At 41.8% G+C, this 24,347-nt stretch overlaps 1 protein-coding gene across 5 annotated transcripts; it reads left to right on the top strand.

The window, feature by feature from the left end:
* The first annotated feature begins 191 nt into the window (after positions 1 to 191).
* On the top strand, positions 192 to 23,036 carry LOC135483153 (zinc finger RNA-binding protein-like). Of its 5 annotated transcripts, none has more exons than XM_064763756.1 (21): positions 193 to 290; positions 6,283 to 6,478; positions 6,754 to 6,946; positions 7,276 to 7,455; positions 8,208 to 8,389; positions 8,652 to 8,810; positions 9,100 to 9,322; positions 9,561 to 9,638; positions 9,922 to 10,124; positions 10,425 to 10,591; positions 11,731 to 11,803; positions 12,266 to 12,483; positions 12,797 to 12,977; positions 13,470 to 13,562; positions 13,883 to 14,021; positions 16,958 to 17,049; positions 18,841 to 18,936; positions 19,332 to 19,443; positions 19,897 to 19,994; positions 20,245 to 20,398; positions 20,937 to 23,036. In XM_064763756.1, exons 1-21 carry the CDS (start codon positions 241 to 243, stop codon positions 20,996 to 20,998), a joined length of 2,949 nt encoding a protein of 982 aa, XP_064619826.1. In that variant the 5' UTR covers positions 193 to 240; the 3' UTR covers positions 20,999 to 23,036. The 5 variants fall into 5 exon arrangements, 4 of the variants coding, with proteins under 4 accessions (XP_064619826.1, XP_064619825.1, XP_064619824.1 ...); XM_064763755.1 differs by having other exon boundaries at positions 8,181 to 8,389; positions 10,425 to 10,573; XM_064763754.1 differs by having other exon boundaries at positions 8,181 to 8,389; positions 20,245 to 20,389.
* Positions 23,037 to 24,347: the final 1,311 nt, after the last annotated feature.

Here is a 24,347-nt window from a genome sequence, read left to right as displayed (position 1 = left end):
GATGACCATTGATTCCAAATGGTATTGGTAGAGGGCGTTAAATTTTCAACCAAAATGATTTACATAGATATAAATATAAATATACAGTTATTTATAGGGATTAAATCAGTTATTAGTTGGCAGAGATCGCACATTTTTGCTAAGATAAAATAAAAAAGAAGAGACAAATTATACTTCGGAAATGATCGGATTTTATGCAAATGAGCACGTGTTTGGCTAGGTTATCTTCCGGAGACAAACATGGCGAATAATTACTTTGGGTTCCCTACCCACGGAGGCGCTCAATATAGGTAGATATCTAGATTCTTTGGTGGAATCAAACGCTCTATTATGTGTAGATCCTTCAGAACTATTGGTTTAGCAAAGTCAATATACATATGTGCTGATTTTTGGTGAAGTTTTTGCAAATGATTCTGCCGGCAAAATTCAATATGGCGGATTTTCTGATTTTTGCTTTGTCGCGAGTTTTCAAGCGGACGTCTGGCCTTTAAGTCTTCTTCCCCCTGTTTAAAGTCTCTCCCGCATTATCCCCATTGATGAAGCCCTCCTTGTGCATTTTTCGACCTGATCGCCACCGATTTCGCTCAGGTATACCCTTTTTGCCCGACCTAAAATGCCCGTGTTTTCGCCATTTAGGGCATTTTAGTTTTTACACCGTCTCGGACTCTGTCTGGATAGATGTCGATGACGTCACACCACGGTTGATGTTGGTGCGCATGGAACGTGTTATTTAATGTAATATACATGTATACTGGTAGTTGTTAAGTTATTTGTTTGTTTCGCATGGAAAAGGATACCATTTTAAACATGTTAAATGAAGTTGAAGCCTGCCTCAGTGCCTGTCTATGAATATGATCCATGATTGATGGCCCGTTTCTGAATCGGCTGATTGCTGGTAGCCTGGTTGGGCCGGGGGGGGGGGGGGGGGGGGTGTCGCTCCTACTTCCTGTAGTTAATCTGGAAGTTTATTTTTTTCTTGCTGTTACCCCTGCATGGCGAAGTAGGAAAATATATTGACGCGAAAATGAAAATGTTATTGAAGTTGCAAAACAGGCGTCTCATGCTCCCTCTACCTGAAAAATAATGCATCACTTGAGAACTTCGGTCCCGCTATTCCTGGATATGATGATGGTACGGTGTGAGAAGTCTCGCCCATAATGGATGACCTATAAAGCCAATCTCTGTCGAGGATTTACGTAGGTTGATGATCATAAACAAGGCGGATATGAAAACATAACATGTTTATTAGTAGTCACTAAATTACAGCGCCCTCTGGGCATAGACTATTGAACTCGACTCATAATGTATGGTGTCTCATACTACATCCCCCTTTCTCAGCCTTTAAAGAGTCCTATAAAAGTCCAATGAACAACTGAACACTCAACTTAAATTTTAGCTATAGAGATGATTCCTCAAATGTCTCTGAACTAGATTATAACTATTATAACTATATTAACCCAATGTCTCTTATGGAAATACTATGAATTACAACATCCTGACTTCTTTTCATTACAAAGTCTACAGATCAAGTCTGACTGCTGGCTTTGAAATTCTACCAGATCTGGTTGTGACAACTGGTGGTCTCGGAGTGGATTGTCCTGCAGAATTACTAGTATCATTCTGTGATGTTTCTACTGCAACTGTTCCTGATTCACCATTGCTCACAGATGAATGATCTGAAATGTCTGGAGCAACCTGACTGTCCTGATCAGTATTCAAAGACGGTGCCAATTGGCATAAGCTCCGCCTATTTCTCCTAAATGTTCCCTTTGGTGTCGTCACCACATAAGAACGTGGAGTCTCAGCATGTCCTGAGATTGAACCAGTGACCTCCTTATCAGGAATCCACACAGTGTCTCCTATGCCTAGCTGTGGCAGTGATCTGGCTGCGTGATGTTTATCAGCATTCAAAGTCATTTTTCTCCTATACTCCTCCTCCTTTTTCCTCAAGTCACCATAAGACCACTTTGGCTCCAACTTCGAATGATGCTGAGGAAGTGTGTTCCGCAATCTCCTGCCCATTAACAGTTCACTCGGGCTGTACCCATTTTGCAATGGAGTTGAACGGTACGCTAGCAATGCTAATGTGAAGTCCTTTGACTTCTTGATCAAGTTTTTAACCGTTTGTACCGCTCTCTCAGCTTCTCCATTCCCTTGTGGGTATAAAGGGCTGCTCGTCACATGTTCGAATTCAAACTTATTGGCAAAACATCTGAAGTCCTGAGAGTCATACTGAGGTCCGTTATCACTCCTCAGTCTCTCCGGAATTCCATGCCTGGCAAACATGTTTTTCAAGTGTCCAATGACTGCCTGAGATGAGAGACTTGACAGTTTCTCAACCTCTATGTACCTAGAATAATAATCGACTACGATCAGATACTGTTGCTTTTTGTGTTCGGCAAGATCGGTCCCTATGACTTGCCAAGGTCTGCGAGGAAATTCACCCTGAAGGTTAGGCTCGTGCCTATAGCTCCTCACTTTCGCACAGACCGCACAGTTTTTAACAAGGTTCTCCAATTGGGTACTCAATCCCGGCCACCATACGCTATGTTTAGCTCTTTCCCTGCATTTAGTTGTTCCCTGATGGCCTTCATGGATCTTATCAAGTATCTCTAAACGCGTACTCATCGGAATGACTATACGAGTCCCTCTCATTAGTAACCCATCTTGCACGGTAAGCTCGCCTGAGATTGGATAGAAGGGCTTTACAGCACCTCTAACGAATGGACGGTCTGGCCATCCATCTCTACAGTACTGCAACAGTTGACGGCAAACCTCGTCCTCTGATTGTTTCTCCTTAATCTGCTGCAGCCGTCTTTCACTGGCTGGCAGATTTTGTGTTATAGCCGAAACGTATGCAGTGACATCTGCATCAAATTTTATGTCTGCCTCAGATCGTTCCCTTTGAAGGGGTGCCCTCGAAAGAGCATCTGCTATGTAGAGTTCCTTTCCCGGCACATGTTTGATTTGGTACGAGTATTTCATAAGTCTCATTTTGAATCTCTGCACTCTGGCTGGCAGCATTTCGAGGCTCTTGCCTCCTCCTAGCAGTGGAACTAAAGGCTTATGATCTGTCTCCAATGAGAATGTTTTCCCTAGCACATAGTCCGAAAATCTCTCGCAAGCCCATGTGGCCGCTAACGCCTCTTTCTCGATTTGTGCATAACGCTTCTCAGTGTCATTTAAAGTCCTTGACGCATATGCTACAGGTCTTTTAACCCCTTTCTCATGAACCTGTAGAATAACTCCTCCTAATCCATAAGAGGAAGCATCCGCTGAGACTATGGTTTCCTTCTCCGGATCGTAATGCGCAAGTAACGGTGGAGATATTAGCTCTGCTTTCAAGCTTGCAAATGCTCCTTTCTGGGGACCTTCCCAGACCCAGCTGTTTTTCTTACTCATAAGACAACGTAAAGGTTCAGTCTTACTCGCTAAGTTCGGTATAAATCTCCCTAGATAGGTTATCATGCCAAGAAATCTCCTGAGTTCTGGCACATTGTTTGGCTCTGGAAAATCCTGTACTGCCTTGATTTTCCTTGGGTCAGGCCTAATGCCTTCACTATCAAGTATGTGTGCTAAATACAACAGTTTCTCCTTAGAGATCTCACACTTCGGTCCATTCAGAGTTACTCCCGATTCCATGAGTCTGTTTAACACTGCGTGTAACCTCCTATCGTGTTCCTGCTGATCCATACCATAGACAAGTATGTCGTCAATTTCAACTAGAACGCCGTCAAGTCCTTCAAGAATTTCCTGCATTCGCTTTTGAAAGAGTTCGGGTCCCGATGAGATTCCATAGGGGAGTCTATTGAAACAGTACCTGCCCCATGGGGTCATGAACGTTGTGAGCTTTCTACTCTCGGGATCCAATGGGATCTGCCAGAACCCAGAATTTGCATCTAGCTTACTAAAGACCTTTGCACCCTTTAACTGTGCCAAAGTATAATCAACAGATGGCATTTGATGCCTTTCACGACAGACACTTTCATTAAGTTTAGTCAGGTCCACACATATTCTTACAGAACCGTTCGATTTTGGTACTACAACCATGCCAGCACACCAATCCGTTGGCTCTCTCACCTCTGAGACAACCCCTATGTTTGCCATCCTTTCGAGTTCCGTCTTGGTCCTTGTTAAAAGTGGAATGGCAATTCGTCTAGCCGCAGAAATAGCATAGGGCTCAGCACCATCTTTTAGCTTTATGGTGTAGTCCCCTTTAAGTTTTCCCAGTCCTGAAAACAACTTTGGGTATTTGGCCTTAATGTTCTTGATATCAGCACTCTCACTATCAACTGATTCTACAACAGACACAAGCTTCAATGCACGGATCGCTGGTTGTCCTAGTAATGGATTTTTAAGTCCATCAACGACATAGACTACAGAGTCAACCTTGACATCACGTTTTTGTAGCCTGGTTAGAATGACACCCTTCACCTGAAGTTCATTCCCTCCAGCACCGAATAGCTTCCGGTCTGGCTGGTGTAGCTTCCCTAGCGACGCTTTATTCCTAGTGTAAATGCCATACGGGATACAAGAGACTTCCGCTCCAGTGTCTATTTTCCAATTAACCTTGGTGCTTCCAAGTTTAACGGCACTCACCCAGCCATTGTGTAACTTACTGTTAACTGCACCTAGAAATATACCTTCTTCTTGGATTTCACTGACAGTTTTAGAGTTTTTACACATTTTCTGATAATGACCAGTAAATTTGCATTTATGACACTCAGCGTCCTTCGCTGGGCAATTCTGTTTACTATGACTTGGAGTCTTGCCACACCTATGACACTTCCCGTCCTTGTTTTTCCATTGTGATTTAGTTCTCCCACCTGGGTTTCCCTTTCGCTGATGCTGTTTCACCCAACCTGGTTTCTTGTGTCCACCTTTACTACTTGTAGGTTTATCAGAACCACCTACTTTCGCGACTTCCGCGGTGCTGCCTAGCTCAGTGCCCCTTAACACAGTTTGTTGTGCTTTAACGCTTTCACATTGTCTGACCATTGTCATAGCTTTAGTCAATGTCAAGTTAGAGTTGAGCTGCATTTTCTCAGCTAGCTTAGTGTCCTTTATGCCAACAACGATTCTGTCCCGGATCAACTCATCCTTTAAGTTTCCGAATTGACAATGTTCTGCTAAGCTAAACAAATCAGTTATGAACTGATCCACCGACTCAGTCTCTGACTGTCGCCTTTGATTAAACTTAGCTCTCTCGAATATAACATTCCTTTTTGGCAAAAAGTAACTCTCAAGTTTTTCTACGATGACATCATATGACCGCCTATCGTCATCCGTTAATGTTATTGAGTTTAAAATGTCATCAGCTTCGTCGCCCATACAGTAAATCAACGTATTTACTTGGTTTTCCTGTGACTTAGTCGAAAGCCCAGATGCCTCCCTGAACCTATTAAAACGTCGTTTCCATTTCGGCCAGTCATCTGGTTTGAAGTTAAACTTCTCTGGTGGTTGCACCTGATATGGCATTGCAGTTGCCATGGTTATACTTTAGTTCTCGCCTAAGAAACTACTTCAAGTGTGCACGTTCACTAGATTCTCTACTAAGAATCTCCGAACTCCGCCTAGAATTTCGCATGAACCGTACCGGCCTCCGTAGATCTCCTAATCGTTGTGCGAGGTCAACGTCACTTGAAGCACGTGCGCGACGAACGTTCCGATTACGATTTTTTTTTCCGCCATGTGGCCCATGACCTACTTTCGGCCCGGACTTTTGTCAGCCGTTTACAATCGGAATAGAACCGATTTTGACATACTAATAAGTTCAACCTGTTCTATAAATGTTTTTCTTCATCTCATCCCACTTCTGACACCATGTCGAGGATTTACGTAGGTTGATGATCATAAACAAGGCGGATATGAAAACATAACATGTTTATTAGTAGTCACTAAATTACAGCGCCCTCTGGGCATAGACTATTGAACTCGACTCATAATGTATGGTGTCTCATACTACAATCTCCTTCTCAGAAAACTCTTTATTGCTCATCTGCAAATCATGCATAATTGGATCGGCACGAGGTAGGCAGTTGAGTGTAATTGAGTGTTTTCATTGAAGGGGATATGCGTCTGCAAAGACAGATTACTTCAATCCTTCTTTGACATTCAAATGGTCATGTCAGTTATGTGCGAGACTTCTCAAACTTACCATCGTCTTATCCAGGACCGAATTGACGTATTAGAAAATGGCGAGTCTTTCAAAACGTCTCCTGATCAGACTTGATAGAATTTATTTTGCCTGATTACATCTATGTTGTTTATCCTCCTTTTCAGTGCTCAAGCTACCAACTACCCTGCTGCCGCCGCCCAGGGCACGTACGTTCACCAGGCACCACACACTGCTGCCTACCCCACTGCCACTCCTCGGCAACAGGCAGGGTATGATACTTACCAGACGACACATACCACGCCTGGACAATATGCCTACACAGCCACAGCTAGACAACCTACTGTAGCTGCAGTTAAACCTGTGAGTACTATTTTACTGAAGTCTGATGTTAGTGTGAAAACCCACCAAGTATAAATGGACTAAAAACTGGAAACATTCACGATTTGTAGATCAATTACCAGTCCACTGGTGGTGTTATGCATAGCCGCATTGTAAACTTGGCTAATTTATGTTGAATGAAACACTTTCTTACAAGATGTCACTGAGTTTGATTGTCTTTGTGGGTCGGTCTGGTCTGTTTATCTTTGAAACTCCAAACGTATATAATTTGCATTCCAACATTGTTTCTGTTTCAGGCTGCTGCTCACGTTGCTACAACCCCAGCTTCATATCAAGACACTTCATCGTATTATGCTCGAACCACACATGCAGCGACACCGAGTTATGACTCGAGTAAGACTTATTACCAACCGGCAACACAGACGCCCACATACTCGGCCACAGGTTCGGACACACACTACCAGACTAGTGCTGGGAAATATACAGCTTGTGAGTATGAGTCTCTCCAGCAGATTCAATTTCTTCTGAATCTGCAGGATAGAGCACACAGGGCCAAGGGGCACAGCCATCCCAGCTGTCAAGAAAGCGCCATTATTCATTCAAATAATGAATTCTTAAAAGTTACGTGGAAGAATCCTTCAGTTTGAGCAGTGCTGGGATCTTGCGTCGCTTGGTGGCTCTGCCTGCTCCAAAGTATCTTAAATACTAACTTTGGCAGAATCTGTTGTCTGGATTGTTAACCGATTCATGGTGAAAACGTGTTGGTCCTATGGGGATGTTTTTTGATGTATGAATTTGAAAGCCTGATCTAATTTCAGCTACGAAGCCAGCATATTCAACCAACACCGGTTACTCTGCAACACCCCAGAGAAACACAACTACCCAAAAAGCCCCAGCCAGCTCCAGCAGCTACGTGTACCAGAGTGCAAGCACTCAGCCTTCAGCAAACTATTCCTCTGCCAATACTTATGTGACCACAACAGCTTCTTCCTACTCCGGTGAGTTGAGCCCTTGGAATGAATTAACATATGAAAATAGGCAACTGGACGTGCTGGGAACATAAAACAATACTGTCTGTATCACCTGAGCACATTTTGTTGCCAGAATAAACTTGAGTGCTTTAAATAAAACTAATACCGTCAGTATTCAGTAAATTATAAAAATTCTATCCATTGGCCCAAGGCCAAGCTGACGAGCAATTAATTTCACCATAGCAGTTATACAGAGATGATCAAGCTCAAGAATGTGCAGTGATGTGGCCCATTGACTTTGCCAATTTGCCAGTTGGGCTTGAAATGATAAACAAGCTGTTATAATCATTGCATTGGGAAAAGCTGAAGTGAGACCTTTTTGTTATGTGGATAACTGGCCATATTGTATGAAGTTTTGGGCCATAGGGAAAATTTCCTTTCTTACTAGAACCAAAATACCTGTACAGTAACCATGCGCTGAAAACGTACAGTTGTTCAGGGTCTAGTCAACCTTTTTAGGACTGAGCGTATTGTGGGAAAATTTGTGAAATCAGTATTTTTGTGAAACTTGGAAGATAAAAGTGAGAGTAATCACAAGAAGTCGTCGTACATAACTTCTGAAGTTTACATGTGGTCAGTAGGGGGTCCAAATTCCCTTAGAAACTCAAATTTTCTCGGCTCCCAGGCCAGCGTTGCCTTCAGTCCTGAAAGGGGTAAATAGAAACACCATTTATTATGCTATTATCTGACAGGTTATGATGCTGCTTTGTACAATGCAGCGACTTCTTACTACCAGCAGCAGCAGACTGGTACAAGTGCCGCCAAGACATCTGCGGGGACATGGAACAAGAACAAGACAACAGGAGGACTCATGCACAACAAGCCCAAGCCGAAGGCGCCACCACAGACCATGCAGCTGCACTACTGTGACGTCTGCAAGATAAGTTGCGCTGGACCACAGGTAAAGAACTTGGTCTTGCTTGCTTGTTGTGCTGGGTTTGTGGACCTCTTTCAGTTAATGCCAGGTTCAACAGTAATTACGGACATTCAGCAAAGACTGATAGATCAGGGAACACATCTAAATATTGTTGCGTCTTAGGTTTGTGAAAAAAATGGGATAATACTTTCCCTGACAAAGTATTACTACCTTTGCTAGATTGTGTCATTGAAGCAAAAGCCTTGAAAAATTAACTTCTGTTTGAATGATTCTGTTGTTTCTGTAGACGTATCGTGAGCATCTGGAAGGCTCAAAACACAAGAAGAAGGAAGCTGCAGCCCAGCCAAGAGGTGGGCAGAACCAGCTCTGGTGTGAGCTCTGTAATGTCACATGCACTGGCAGTGATGCCTATGTGGCTCACTTGAAGGGAGCCAAGCACATGAAGGTACGTGAATGATTTGAGATCTTTCTAACAACAGGGCTTGTGCACGGAAAAACAGTTGCTATCATCTAATTTTGCTTCCATTTTCAAACAGAATGTTTTTGCCAAATTATCTTTAATACGAAAGTGTAAGCATTGTTACAGCCATTTGCCAAAAGTTGGGGATCCTACTGTGTCATGTGAAACTTTTAGTTTAATTACATGGTCTGATAAATAAATCCTTTGCATGTAGCCTCTGGACATTTTGATGGTGTTCATGTTGTGTTACTTTTGTTGTTGTATATAAATTCAGGTTGTCAAATTACACACACTGCTTGGCAAGAACATCCCATCCTCTGAGCCGGTCCTGATCTCCACCACAGGACCAGGGACCTCGACCACCACAACAAAGGCATCTGGCACCAGCACGACTGCGGCCACTAAAACTACCACAACCGGCAAGACGGTCCCCTCCACTGGTGCAGTGACAGCAACAGTTAAGAAAGTCTTGGCTACCCCTAAGATCACATTTGTTGGTAAGTGCATATCAGAGAGCACAATAACTGCAGATATATGTGAAATGGTGATCCTTGATATCATTGTTAAGCCCTTGAAATCTTTCAAAGAAAAGTGTAGTCTCTGAAGTGATATTTCCATAAAGAACAAAAATTAGCCTGAATATTAAAAAATGTTTTGTAGATGTTGGTACAAATTTGATCAGTCCAAGGCACTCGGTTCATATGCTGTCAATGAATAGACTTGCTCGTCTTTCAGGTGGCAGTCAACTGAAGACAGCTGGTGCCAAGGAGGAAATAAAGGTGGAGCCCATGCAAGCTAAAGAAACTGAAGAAGGTAAGTATTCCTCACAGACTTGTCTCTCATAAGTGACTTTTTCTACAGCAAGTTTCCTTTTGTCCGTAACAAAGGATAATGATCACCATGCACCAGGCTGGTTTATCAAGTGGTATGTCAGATGGTATGTCAAGCAGCTTGAACCTATCTTGAAGTGGATAGTCTCTGTTCCTATTTAGCTGCAGTTTTTGAGGAAATAATTTTCTGACTTGTGGAAGAGTGATTCCAACAGTTATTCATTTATTTGTAGTAATCACAGTGATGTTTTTTTCCTACATTCTAGAAAAAGAAGAGAGGAGGACGGTATCGCTGGCCTCCCTACAGGAGAATGAAACTCAGCCCGTCGGCCATGAGTACATAGAAGAGGTGAAGAATGAGGCTGGCAAGATCATTAGCTTCCAGTGTAAGCTGTGCGAGTGCAAGTTCAATGATCCCAATGCCAAGGAGATGCATTTGAAAGGACGCCGACACAGGCTGCAGTACAAGGTTAGTCTGAAAAGCTGCCCTTGCAAAGTTGGCTGGGCTATCGATTTCCCCTGAATATCAGTGTTTGTCCCATTGTAATTGAGCGTAAAATGATATCGGCTGAAAGGCAGTTTCTTCAGAAATCGATCTTGACTGTTTTATGCAGTAGTGCATTTAGTACATGGACATGTTCAGGTGGATGTCAGCAGACGAGAGAACGACTGTAGCCAGTGCATGAACATATAACTATGGTCTTGTCTGCATTTGTCCAGTCTTTTTGAATCATTCAGTCAGTGCATGTTCTCGCACTTGTTATTGTAGAAAAAGGTTGACCCATACCTACAGGTCGAGGTTAAGCCTAGCATCCGCCTACGCAAAGCGCAGGAGGAGAAGCTACGACGCATTGCCCAGAAAGAGGAATACTGGAAACGCAAAGATATGGAGGAGCATCGGTTACGTGAAGAGATGAGGTGCGACGGCGTTTTTGAGTACATATCATTTTTGTCGTATCTTTCTTTATCTTTTCCTATCCTTTGCTGTGCTTTTGCGTCTGATGATGGAGCCTTCTCTGGCCATTCATCGGTGTGTATGTTGCTGTAGACCCCATTGTAGTTTTTGGCATTGCAAAAAAACTTGTCTATTGTTCTTTTATTCAGGCCAACAAAATCGAGCTGTTGGCTTGAACTCAATTTGCCAAATAATTTCTATCATTAAATATTTTGGACAGTGGTGTACACATTTTAAATATGATGATAAAAAATAATGGGGTTTACATGTATGGTTCGTTTTTTGGGAAAAGGGGTTCATGCACTTGGTAATCACAACGGTATAACTTTGCTGATGGGTCAGATGTATGTTTCCGGTAAAGTAAATACAATTTACAAATTGTAAGAAGTGGTCCTTCATGCATAACAATGGCATAAATAGAACTGGAGGACACACCACTCTAGAGTAAATTCTACTAGCTTGCGTATTTCATTGGATGGAGAAGAACAGGTCCAGTTGATTCTGGCCTGCCATCATGCAGCTTGACATGTAACTGACCTCCTTTTTGAGTTGATAATTATACAAAACAAATGTATGGACCTCGACAGTAACCTTTAATGGACTGAGGAAGGCTGTGAACTGCTAAATAATCGAAAATGTGTTATTCAAAATTTTGGATAATGTGTTCCTCTTATACATTTCGTCTTTGCTTGTTGAATAAAAACGCATTTCAGATGTTCTATAAAAATAGTCTCAGTCCATTTTGGGTTTCAATTTGGCTTTAACTACGCTTTCTATCATTTTCACTCTCAATCGTTCTGTCCTCGACTTGTTGTCGTCCTGCCAATGTTGTTGTTATTATGTTGGTTTAGTTGAAGCATGATTACTGAGCAGGCTGAATCATTGAACCGTATAGAGAGATATTCAACTCCGGGGAAACAGAACCAAAGACAAGATTTTGGCTATTTTTGGGAGGGTCCCATTGTGTCATTGCAATGATACTTTCCCGCCCCTGGGTAAAAATCAAAATTGGGTGGGGTCAAAAGTGCTCATGGATGCCTGGATATTGTGTAAGTATAGCCCTTTGTTCGCATGCTATTTTGTGATGGTATTTCTCTATACGGTAATTTTGTCGTTGCAGAGAATTAGAAGCAATGCAGTGGCAAGGAGGACGACCGCCCATGGGGCACCAGGGCTTCCCAAGGCCTATGATGGTGAGAGAAATTGATAGCAATGTCGCAAATTCCAATCAATTTCTGAGATCTAGTGTTTAATTGGTTGCACTCTTGATGGTTCTGGTTGTCAAATGATACTCTCGCAAGTATCATTGGGAATCAAGTTTACAGGAGATCTTCATGTTCAGGCTTAACACTGCTGTCACTTCATTGTTATACAGACTGATAGGGTCTCCACAGCTTTACTATCACAAGGCAGGCACAGGTACTTAGTGATACACCAGCAGTTTATCACACCAAAGCCCAACACCATCGTACACTTAGTTTTGCACTGTTCAACTTTCTGGTCATGTGGCGCTGCGTGGAAAGCTTTATTATGAAGCATGCTAAATGTCGATCAGTTTATTTAAATTCATCAACGTTCATTTATGCAGGATAATTATGTTACATTTGGATTCACACTTGTCCTTATGTGAGCTAACTGCCCTGTTTATTTTTCAGCCTATGCGTCGACCTGACTCTTCTGATGATCGCCATGTAATGGCTAAACATGCTAGCATTTACCCAACTGACGCAGAGCTGCAAGCAGTGCAGAATATTGTCTCGTCCTGCGAGAAAGCTCTCAAGTTGGTGTCCGATCACATCGCTGATGTCGACGCACCAAAAAAGATGGACACAGAGGCTAAGGGGAAGGAAGAAAAGAAGGAGGAGAAAGAAAGGTATTTAACAATTGTGGTCTTCTGGTTGAAGACGGGAGACACTGAGCTGACAACTTCACCATGTTCTTGCCCAATATGGCATGACACAAAAGCTCACTCGAACTCCTAGATATGGAAAAAAAGTTGCTGTTTCGTATATCCTGTGGAAGTTGACCATTGGTGTGACTACATTCCAATCATATTGAGGCAATTGGTGGCCTTGAAATTTGCCCTGTTGATATGAAATTAGCTTGATAAGCTTTAGACGAAAGAGTAGAGCATTTTCCTAAAGATTTTCTACTCAAATTGTATGATCAATGATTTTTCACTTCAGTGATAAGAAAGATGATAGCCAATCCCCACGAGCCCTGAAAGGCGTCATGAGAGTAGGAGTACTAGCAAAGGGTCTACTGCTTCATGGCGACCTACATGTCCATCTAGTGGTGCTGTGTGCTGAGAAGCCAACTCGCACATTGCTAGTGAGGGTCAAGGATAATCTCCCCAAACAGCTGGCGGTAAGTGAACTTTTTATTCTAAGGGGATATTCACCTCACACTGTGATTATTAAGTGTGTCATTTGCTATTTCATTTGAAATTGTACGCTCATTGAGCAACTTGGTCCAGGCTGTCGACCTCTTTCCTTTTGTGAACCTTGTGTTGGAACTCAAAATGCTTCGTTATGCTTCAATCATTGCTTTCTTTACGATTGAAGTTTAATGAAGTGCTGTAACGAAACATGAAAACCTATTATTGATGCAGATAGGCATAAAATCAATAAGCATGATGAGCAGACAAATAATTTAACTAAGTTGTTATTAAAATATCTGCTCGGTTTCATTCCTTCTTACAGTCTCACTCGAACTTTTTTGCCATGAAACTCACAAAAATCATACCTTTCCATTTCAACCTCTCATCCTTGCACCTGCTGCTTTCTATTAACCACCTGCATCTGAATGTGATCATGCTAAAATCCTCCTCAAAGCTAACGCTTTATCTTTTATTCTTAGAAACTGAAGGGAGGTGAAGGGTCTGGTGAGTCCAAGTCCTTCATGGTCCACTCCGCCATGTTTGAAGCAAAGCAGACTAAGAATAAACCACCAGTAAGTTAGAAAACCACAAACACTGCTTTATTTCATCTTCTTTACAGCAATTCATTTAGCTCGCCACTAGCTCATGCTTTGAAAATTAAAGTCATATTTAAGTCTTGTTGCTGAGTGATAGTCGTTGTCGACAATATGAAGAACAGTTTGGACTTTGTTGTGTGGATGTGTGTAACTGCAGATGGTTTCAACGTTCTCTCAGACCACTTTTTAAGATCTAGGGGTCAGACTTGACATTTGTCTCATTGGTGGTGTTTTCATCATGGTATTTTAGGCATTTTGTTGGGTGTCTTGATCAGCTCTACCTTTCCTTGTTTCAGACTGTAACCGAAGACAAGTATGATGTCCAGCTGAAGGTTGAAGATGCGGCTATTATCGTGACAAGCGACAAGGAGCCCAAGACGTCGTGCACCATCACGTTGACATCTCCCATCATGCGCGAGGAAAATGTCGCTGGAGGTAAACCAATCGGCCGGGAACGAGTTCACGACTGTGAACTGTGTCGGATCTGGGTGTTCAGGTTCTTTATGAGGAACATTGCATGAATATCGATCAAGTTTTTGAATTTTTTTCGATGAAAGCCAGAGACGGTTGTACTGCTTGTTATCAGATTAGTGGTCTGTTGATATGAAGCAGAAAGATAGATGTCACACAATGGTGGCATATGGAAGGATATCTTGAACGTATGAATGGGTCCGAAGCAGCTAGATATGATAGTAAATAGCAATATGACGCCATGTCATTTGACATTTGGACACCGCTGAGGAGTCATTCCTTGGTGCACTGCAAATGTACAACAAGATGTGTCATTACACTCCGTCATTTCTATTGAAATTGTCCAAAAACTGGAGTGGCATTGCGTGACTTGGACTGGAATCTGAAAGTGTGATGTCTATCATTTTGCTGCTGCCCAATAACAAGATTAGTAACACGTCCCGTTGAAACCCTGGTTCGAAATTTGTCCGAAATCATAGCAAATACTGTTCAAGTATGTTCCTCAAAAGATCAGGGCATTGCTAACTGCCACACATGCCAAAGAATAATGTGCCCAGCTTGGCAGCACCATGTTGTGGGTTTTTGCCATCCATGGTCATCACAGGCTTGCAAATCTTTCAGTTCGAGTGCACCAATAGCAAACGATATACAAGATGACAGTGTATTCGTTGCAGACCGCAGATAGACTCCAAGCCTGCTTGTGGGACTGTGAAAGATTTGCCCTGCTCTGATATGATCTGGATACACAAACCTATCCATGGAGTTCATGAAAACGTAAATTACCCATGAGGATATGCTTAGTACACGCACTTTCCTTCAAAGTTGATTTGCTGTCCAAGACTGGGTGGTTAGCAATGTATGTAGCTTATTTTCAAGGCTGTTTCACGTCCTCTAAACAGGTACCCGATACCTGCCTTAGCGGCGTGGTAAGCCAAAATCTAGTCGCTCGTTAAATCGGTTATGCATGACTTGATGATTAATCCTAATTCTGTTTTTTTCCGTGAAAAACCTTCTAGTTTCTGCAGGTGACTTGGTGGACGGAAGGATTTTTGACCATCCCAGTCACGTTGATAGGCATGGGAGGTCTGCAGCACCTGGCTCAGGTTTTTAGCTCACCTCTTAGCAGAGGTGAGCTTATCCCATACCGTGGCGTCCGTCGTCCGTCGTCGTCGTCGTCGTCGTCGTCGTCGTCGTCGTCGTCGTCGTCGTCGTCGTCATCGTCGTCGTCCGTCGTCCGTTAGCAGGGCACGTTTCGTAACTGTCAGAGCTATTGAGTTGAAACTTGGTACACATGTACCCTTATGTAATGACACCTTGGAGACCAAGTTTCGGTCCGATTCGTTTCATGGTTTGGCCACCAGGGGGCCAAACGTTAAAAGTGAAAATATGCAATATCTCCCTTAATAGTAGTCGGGAAATTTTGAAAAAAATATGGTAGGTACTTCTAGCAAAGGTGCATCATATATCCTCCGGGTTTTTGATTTGACCTCCTTTTCAAGGTCACAGAGGTCAAATGGTGTAAATTGGCCGTTAGGATGTAACGATGGCACGTTTCTAAACTGCAATGATTATTGATACCAAATTCGGTACACATTTACCCCTTAGTCAGGTGATCTCAGGGACCGAAGTTTGGTCCAATATGATTCACCACTTGACCACCAGGGGGCAAAATCCAAAAACCTTAAAAATGTGATTATTCCTTAACTTCTTGCCCGATTGCCACCAATTTGATATCATGGGCACATCTAACCACCATACAGTATATGTCACACAGGTTTTTAATTTGACCTTCTTGTCAAGGTCACAGAGGTCAAATGGCGTAAATTCGCCGTCAGGCCGTAACTATGGCACGTTTCTTAACTGCAATGACTATTGATCACAAATTCAGTACACATGTACCCCTTGGTCAGGTGATCTTAGGTACCGAAGTTTGGTGCGATCTGATTTGCCGTTTGGCCTCCAGGGAGGGGGCCAAATCCTAAATTCTTCAAAATGCCATTATTCCTAGTAATGACTTGCCCGATTGGCACCAATTTTATATCATAGGTACATCTAATTCTAACAACCATTCAATGTGTCACCCGGGTCTTCTTTGATTTGACCTACTTTTCAAGGTCACAGAGGTCGAATGTACTGTAAATTGGCCATTTTGGGGAAATTGTAATTGCTTGGACCTACATCAAACCTAACACTACATGACACAATACCATGCTCTTTATCCATCTTTCCTCCATATGAGGTGAGCACAATGGCCCTGGCCATTTCATTTTTCTGAAGGAGAGTTCTCAAAACTATTTAACACTCAAGCTGGCGCAGACCTATCACAATAACTTGGGATACTGAGTATCCGGGTCTAAGTGAAGATGCTCTTCTCATTTCTCTGTCATTCCATTGTCCTTTCTATGCCACAAGGCCATCAGTTATATACTCCCTTAGAACTACACTTTCAAAATCTGACTTGTGTGGATTCTTTTTTATAAAGCCAGATTTGAATCCGAATTCAGACCTTCTTCAGCAAAATACCTAACAACAAAAATATGTATTCATTAGCAAAGTTGGTGAGGTTAGCTCTGGCATCTGAGTCAACCAAAAGAATTGCTTTCGATCCACTGAAACATTGACTGTCCTCAAAACTCCACATTACTGTTGTGTACAATACCACACAATTTGGTTAACTAGACTGTTCAGTATACCTTGGTCAGGGCCGTCAAGATCTTTGCTTTATTATCCCTAATCAGGTTCTCTCTAAAAAGAGGCAAACTCTGAAATGTTTCCGCTACCATCTGGGATTTATTTTCCACTGAGCCAATTTTGTGCTGCGCCTCCCCCTGCCTGAGCCTGCTGACTGGATGGCTGATGGTCAAACACCCATTCCTCAACTTCTTCAATATTCCTTGTAGAGGGAGATAAAGTAAAAGACCCACCCGATGTACTGGATAGGCAGAAATGCCTGAATGCTCTTGCCGCTCTCCGACATGCTAAATGGTTCCAGGTTCGAATCCTTATACTCATACTTTGCAGCCTTGTGTTATAGATACATGTTTGTTTCATACGAGGGAAAACTATTTGGGCCTGTACATAGTTACGGTTTGGCGCAAAGAAACGCACTCTCAGTGTCAAAGGTTTAGATGGTCTGCCTGAATTGTGCTTGTTAAGTCCAACTGTGTCGAAAGTCAACTTTCTAACTACTTGATTATACAATTTTCTGAGAACTGGGAAGGATTTCTAAACCACTTTGTGCACAAAGATTATGTAGACCATCTGCAAATACTTAAACTGGGACTGACGTTTTCTGTCGTTAACTGTAACTTTGGGGAGGGGTGAACTTGAACTGAACTGTGGATGGATCCGTATCAACATGATCAATCTTTGTAGTTATTTTTTCATATGCACCTGATGAAAAGCTGCGGCCATAGTCATTATTCTAACAGTTCTATAACCCTTAGAGGACAGAGGCTTTGCGAGAAATACACTTATAGTCTTGCTGTTGGAAAACTCATGTGGGGGGAGGGGGCTTTGAGTCGAAATATTTACGTTCTGCTGTCTCGCTCTGTCCTAAAAGGCTTACTAAGTGGTGTGGTGCGAACATCTGTGTTCTCTTGACTTCTGCTTTACATCATTTTAGGATCGTTGCAAAAGCATCGCGCCTTTGTGGCTCTCTTTCCTTGGTACAGAAACCAGGTGAGTGTGGAAGGAAGGAGACCCACAAAGTTCTGATCCTTTGGTAAAGATTCTGATAAATTGTAAGATTGTCAATACTGAATACTATGTTCATGCTCCATCTCTCCCGCTCTCCAGTAACCTGGGAAGCTCCAAAACGTCCTGCCGGAGGTTCCGATACAACCCAGGTTGCTGGTTCTACTAACTGTTTTTTTATTCGATAATGCCCATTATGATAATACCTGTTTCCATGACATGGCTGCAGTTGTCGCTCTTTCTAATATGTCATATATTCAGCTGTTGGAGCATTTTTGGGGTGTTTAAAATCGGGAGTGGCATTTTCTGTTGTTTTTGCTCTCGCTTTACAACAGCTGTGAAATATGGACGTGATAGTGGCTGTGGTTCATGAATATATTCAGTCAAGTTGTGTGTGATGAGGCATCTGGCCAATAGATTGAACATCTGGACAGTGTCACACATAACTTACACAGAATATTTTTCTTGAGAAGATGAATGGTAATAGAAGATGGTCAGAGAGAGATGCCAAGCGATTCATTGCACTTGTACCATTGCACTGCTCGTAAATTAGCCAATCTCAATTGCTTGATATCGATGTATGAAACTATTGTGCAGATTTCCTTACTGTTGGCGTTGCATTAGTATTTGCTAGCTGGTGTGCTGTATGAGCATACACTATATCCACTACAGAAGAAGCTGCGATAGACTATGCAAACAAGGCCTATAATCCAGTATAACAATCTTTAGGTCATGCCTTACTGTGCTGTAACTCTCTGACTGATCTTGGGTAAGACTGATAAACACTCGGGTTGAAAAATCCTGCATCCCATTCTGATGTCTGGAGACTGGGGCTTGTCCATAAACAAGAGACTTGTTAGCCAACCTGGTGTGAAAATAGTCTTGTTTGGTGTCAGCTCCAGCTGATAGGAATTTTCAACCCCAAGTGATCTCACCTGATTAAACAAAGAACAAAGATTGATCATTGTACTTAACGAGGCTGGAAAGTAACCAGTTGATTGTGAGACATGCAGGTTGGTGAATGCTTTGTTTAGTTAGAACACTGATCATTATCTAACCTGGTTTCTCTTCACGTTCTTCCTTCTAGGCTAGAGCTAATGGATTGCAGTCATGTGTTGTTGTCATTAGGATTCTCCGAGATCTGTGCCAGAGGGTGCCGACGTGGGCACCGCTGAATGAATGGGTAAGTTGTTTTCAGTTTCCGAATGACTGTTTTAACACAGGCTTGTGAGCTGCAGGTGTTACTACTACTAGTACTACTTGGAACCTTGTGCTACTATAGGTGCAACAGGACAAGACAAGGATGGATAATTTGTATTGTGGCAGTTGTTGAAAGGCTTTTATTTAGACACTGTGTCATCTCATGTGTGGTGTGATGCTCTTTGAAATGATGTCATTAGTTCTTAGCATGTATTATCCTACTATACTCTGAGGATGTTTTTAATAGCTGATCAAAGGGTATCACCTATTGCATTGAGATTTGTTAGTCTGAATTTTATTTGAGCAGATTACATTTGGAATGGATTATTACTACTCGTGTCAAATTTCAGAATCTTAAACATTCTTTAATCGTTTCAGGCTATGGAACTGCTGGTTGAGAAGTGTGTGGGCAGTGGTGGTAACAACATGAGTCCGGGAGATGCTCTCAGGAGAGTGTTTGAGTGTATGTCATCTGGAATCCTGCTACCAGGTGAGAAATCTCTTTGTGAGAGACACCGTGCTCTAATCGGCTCATGAATCTTTTCTAGCAAACTTGCTTCTGTACCTGAACTTGTGAACTTGACATTAATTGGGAGCATTGGTGGTCCAGTCTTCGTGGAAAGTTGCTTTTCACAGAGAAATACTTCACTGTCATGTGTCCCCAAGCTCTTGGGTCTGATTTCCTCTCCAAATGATGCTCTTTGAAATGATGTTACTATTTTTTAGCATGTATTATCCTACTAAACTCTGAGGATTTATTCAACACTGATCAAAGAGCATCACCTTTTGGCAGTTGCAAGACTTAATTTGAGTCGGGCATGCTAAACTGTGGCATACAGTGCTGCAAACATGGTGATTTTAACATCACATTATTTTATTCCTTTTGGAAACCCTGAATTATATTGAGTTGGTAGCAATATTGATAAATGTTCTTGTCTTTCAGGTGGCCCCGGACTGTACGACCCATGTGAGAAAGAATCAACAGATGCTGCTGCTTCACTTTCTGGCCAAGAGAGAGAAGATATTACTGCTAGTGCTCAGGTAAAACTTTGAAACAGGCATCTGCAATCAATGTGGCAGTGGAAAAAAACAACTTTTAAAGATACACAGCTATACTAACTGTTGGGGGTTCTGCCTTTGGTGCTCTTTGAAATGATGTCAATAGTTCTTAGCATGTATTATCCTACTAAACTCTGAGGATTTACTCACTGCTGATCAAAGAGTGTCACATTCTAGTCAATGGTCTTTTGGCTGTTGCGCAAATTCTTATCGTTCTTCATTCTCTTTCCAGCATGCACTAAGACTAATGGCATTCCGCCAGATTCACAAAGTCCTTGGAATGGACCCATTGCCAGCTCCTAAATTCCAGCGTAACCGCTTCAACTCGCGCAAGCGTCGACGTACGACCAGCACGGGAGATGGTGGGGACAGCGAAGGTACGAGCAGTGAGTGTCTAGCATATTAACAGTTAACTTTAGGTGTTGTCATAAAAGTCTGAGTAACAGAGCTGGGCATAAAAACGTGGCAACGTTGCATATATCACAGGCGCTAGGAGTCATTCAAAAGGAGTTGTTAGTTGTCAGTGTAGTTAATCTCGCAGCCTGTGAAATCGGTAGCAGTGCCACAATTTTCTGTTCTGGTCTTTTTCTGGCTTCTACTGCATGTATGTTAATTTTATAACAAATTAACATTTTTTAAACAATACACGACTCATGAAGTCAAGCTGTCTATGGCTCAATTCGTGCAAATGATGTGTGATGTATACTAGCCGAAGTTAAGCTAAATTTAACTATGAATGTAACTGTAATTTTTAGTTGTGATGAGGTGTCCTCCCAAGTTATCTGGTATTGTTGTAATTTGCATGTTCTGTGTTAATATTGTCCTTGTGATATTCATTTGGAATGCGTGGAGGGAGAATTTTCTTCCTGGTGGAATTCCTGATCCCTGTTACCCTTTATGAATGAAAATTCTTTATTGTTTCAGCTGGTGATGGAAAGAAGGACAAGAAGGATGAAGATGCAATGGAAACAGCCGAGGCAAATTGAGAATAAAGGAATATTAGTCTCAAATATTAATTATGTAACTTGTGCATTGTATGTATGAGAACTGACCACGATTGTTTACAGTTGTTGTCACCAGGTGGACATATCTGATGTTCAGTTCTGACCAGATTTGATGGGAAGTAAAAAACTAAAAAACTGTGAAGAAGAAGAAGCTATTGTTGTGGACATAGGTTTTGGACAGCTGCAGTTCATTGCTGATGTGGTACACTTTGAATTGATGAAAAGGCTATGTCCTGGAAGATTAGTGCCTTAAGGTTTGTGTTAGTCCTGGGCAGATGACGATTGGTGAACTCATAGTGTAGTCAAAGCATGGAGGCCTTTGCCAGATCCTGTCTACTTCAGTGATGGGAGATGCTGAACATTTTAGCTGAACCATTTGAATGAGACTAAGCCGTGTAGTGCGAGATGGTTGAAGTTGTTATTTGCATTTGACTTTGGCTTATCAGTATATTTCATGGCAATTCTTGTGTTAAAGTCTACATACTATTCAACTGACTTCTCTATTAATCAACGATTTGTTTTAGTGTTAGATGTAGATGTGTTCAAATGAGTCTCAACTTATTCAGTTCCTATATTGGTGTTTCTGAAAAGTCTTTCTTTCGATTTAAATGGAAACTTTTCCAATTGCCCAATTGTAACGACAGCAAGACATCTTGGAGCACTTGCCATTCTATCAACCGTGCCCAAAACAACCAACTCGACCGCAGATTTCTTTGTAATGTTCTTTATATCATGTACAAAATCATAGGAGTTGTCATCGTGAAACTTGTTGCATTTGAGGTTGAATCTATTTTAAAAACGTCATTGTAAATATTGTTCATCGAACAAAAAAAGTGACATTCATAGAAATGTGAAAAGTTTGGAGTATGGTGGTCATTTCTGGGAGAATTCAGCTGGCTTTAGAAACACTTGCTTCAGCTGGCTTTAGAATGCTGCTTTCAAGGTGACATACTGCACTTGTAAATAACCAAGGAAATGCTGATATATGTGTACTAAGTAATCCGTCTGTCATGACTTCTTGGCTGGCTTTGGTGTGTTGCTAAACTGTAGCTTGTCATCTGTGTTATCAGTGTAGTGCAATCAATATAGCCTATGTTAATTCTTCCCTTTTGGTAGTAACCTTCACCTGAGATCTCAGTCGTCGCAATGATCTGTTATTTTTATTTCAAGTTGTTGCGTTAGGTTCATTCAAGAGTGTCTTTAAAGGAATCGATACTGAATTGAAGGGAGTTGTAACATTGAGATAGATGTAATTGATGAATGCATATGATGGGCCAACTAGTTCAGCTGAAAGACAAAAAAATATGAGGTGTAACATTATACATGTACCGGTAATTGTCAAATGCATATTATGATGGGCCAACTGCTGGCCGTCACGAGATGTCCTCGGATAAATGCCATCCTGTTTGACCTAGTCTTGACAGATACCCTTTCGTCTCGAATCAATTGAATAGTCTTTAAAAATCGTCTTCAAGTCCTGCTTTGTAATGTCAAGCACAACTAGTCATTTAATGTCATTCCACACTTTGATTTCACATTGTCTTTGTTTGTATTTTTGTACTGTACTCATTTTATCTATAACTAGTGTCATTATGACCGGTATCATGTACATAGAATATCATTCGTGCAAATCGGTTTCTTAGTAAACACATGCTTATGAGAGGACAAAAAGATTTCTTCTTATGGTGATTTAGCTTATCAGTTTTCAACTTAAAAGTGCAGAATAAACATGCATGAAGAAGATATCGCCCTATTCATTTTGTTTAAAAATCTTTACATGGTTGAGAAAACTTGTGTAAACCAATGAATATAACGAAATCTTTGATGATCTTTATTTTGAAGTGTGACCTGGGCATCTGCAGGTGTTTCATGCAATCATATGAGAAACATTGTTCATGATTGTGTAAGTCTTTGATTGTAAATCTTTTTTGAATCTGTAATCTGGCATAAGTTTCATCTGACTTCACCTTCACTGTATTGTATGAAATCATCGTTGGAAATAAAATGGATTGTGCTTGAACTATCTTTTAATTTTTTGTGTATGTTTGCCTTAGTGCACATCAAATTTGGAAGTACATGCACCCGGGTACATGCCTTCTTGAAGAAACTGACTTGAATTTACTGGACATGTGTGCAGAAGTCAACTGGTCAGAGTCCACAGTATGGCAATTCAAATTGATATTCCAGTTGTGGGCTGCCAGAAACTGACCTGTCAGTTCCTTTGTGGCTGGTCAAAACTAGAGTGCAAGGATTTTTGAGGCCTCAAAGGCAATCCTTTCCCCTCTCAATTTCCACCAGACTCTTGAGAATTCCTGGGATTCCATTTTTTTTGTTGATCATGTGTCGCTCCGGAGTATCTACCCAGTGGGGTATTCCAAGTTAAATAAAACCTGTCTTCAAATCAAGGTTATAATATAAAACAACATTTATTCTTCTACAAGTGTTCTTTATATACATTGATGTGCACAAAACAATTGACGAATAAAAACACAGCAAACCGAAAACGCTGATACTATCTATCTGAGCCATCCATGCCAAGATGGACAGCCCAGAGTAGCTTTAAATTGGCATAGTCTTGTGAAGTACGTCTCGTCATAGTCACTCGGCGGGGTCTCATCAAAGAGTACGGAAGAAACTGTTAAAGTAGTTGTATGGCCACTTCGAACTCCTCCCCTGCCATCCTTTCCCCAAAGTCTGAGGAGACCACTACCAGGTGGATGTTCTTTGGCGGTTCTCCCTCCTGGAGGACAGGAGTCCTCGTATTTCCCGACACAGATGATGGATACGGATTTCCAACTTGAAGAAATTCATCCTCCGTGTATTGTCAGGATTTGGGGGCGCCCACTTTGAATTTGACCGGTGTAACATGAATCAGTTTCTCCTGAAATAATTGCCATGTCCCAATGGAGTTGACAACACGGAAACCCAGCTTGATAGTCTTTCCAAAATGATAATCATTAGTGTCACATCTGACGACCGAAGACGTAGTCGTTGTGTCTTGCCCCAGATTTTGTCGAAAATGATGGACTCATTTTGACACGAACAAGGGCTGCCTTTATTTCGTTGTTTTTATCACATCCTTAACTTTCTCCCTGAAACTACCAGTGTATGTGACGAGTTTCATGCCTTACTAATAATCCAACAAGTCAACATTCCACAGCTGTCACATCCGACTTTTTCAACCCCAACTCCCGGTTATTCAGCGCTATCACTTTTACGGGATCCCTGAATGTCCTGATTTTACTGGCATGTGTCGGTCTATTCAGTCTCTCCGTCAGCGCTTCATTGCCCCCATCTCCCATGGGCTGCGCACCGATTATCAAACTTTCAT

This window comes from Lineus longissimus, chromosome 2, assembly GCF_910592395.1.
Source record: "Lineus longissimus chromosome 2, tnLinLong1.2, whole genome shotgun sequence".
Classification (NCBI taxonomy): Eukaryota; Metazoa; Nemertea; class Pilidiophora; order Heteronemertea; family Lineidae; genus Lineus; species Lineus longissimus.
Note: the sequence above shows the minus strand (reverse complement) of the source record. Positions and strands in the feature narration are given on the sequence as shown.

Excerpts from the sequence above, each read along its gene's own strand:
- LOC135483153 (XM_064763753.1), top strand. The coding sequence starts at position 241 with ATGGCGAATAATTACTTTGGGTTCCCTACCCACGGAGGCGCTCAATAT. Across the intron at positions 9,639-9,921 it reads AGCTAAAGAAACTGAAGAAG|AAAAAGAAGAGAGGAGGACG; the intron begins GTAAGTATTCCT and ends CCTACATTCTAG. Across the intron at positions 10,592-11,730 it reads AGGTGCGACGGCGTTTTTGA|AGAATTAGAAGCAATGCAGT; the intron begins GTACATATCATT and ends TTGTCGTTGCAG.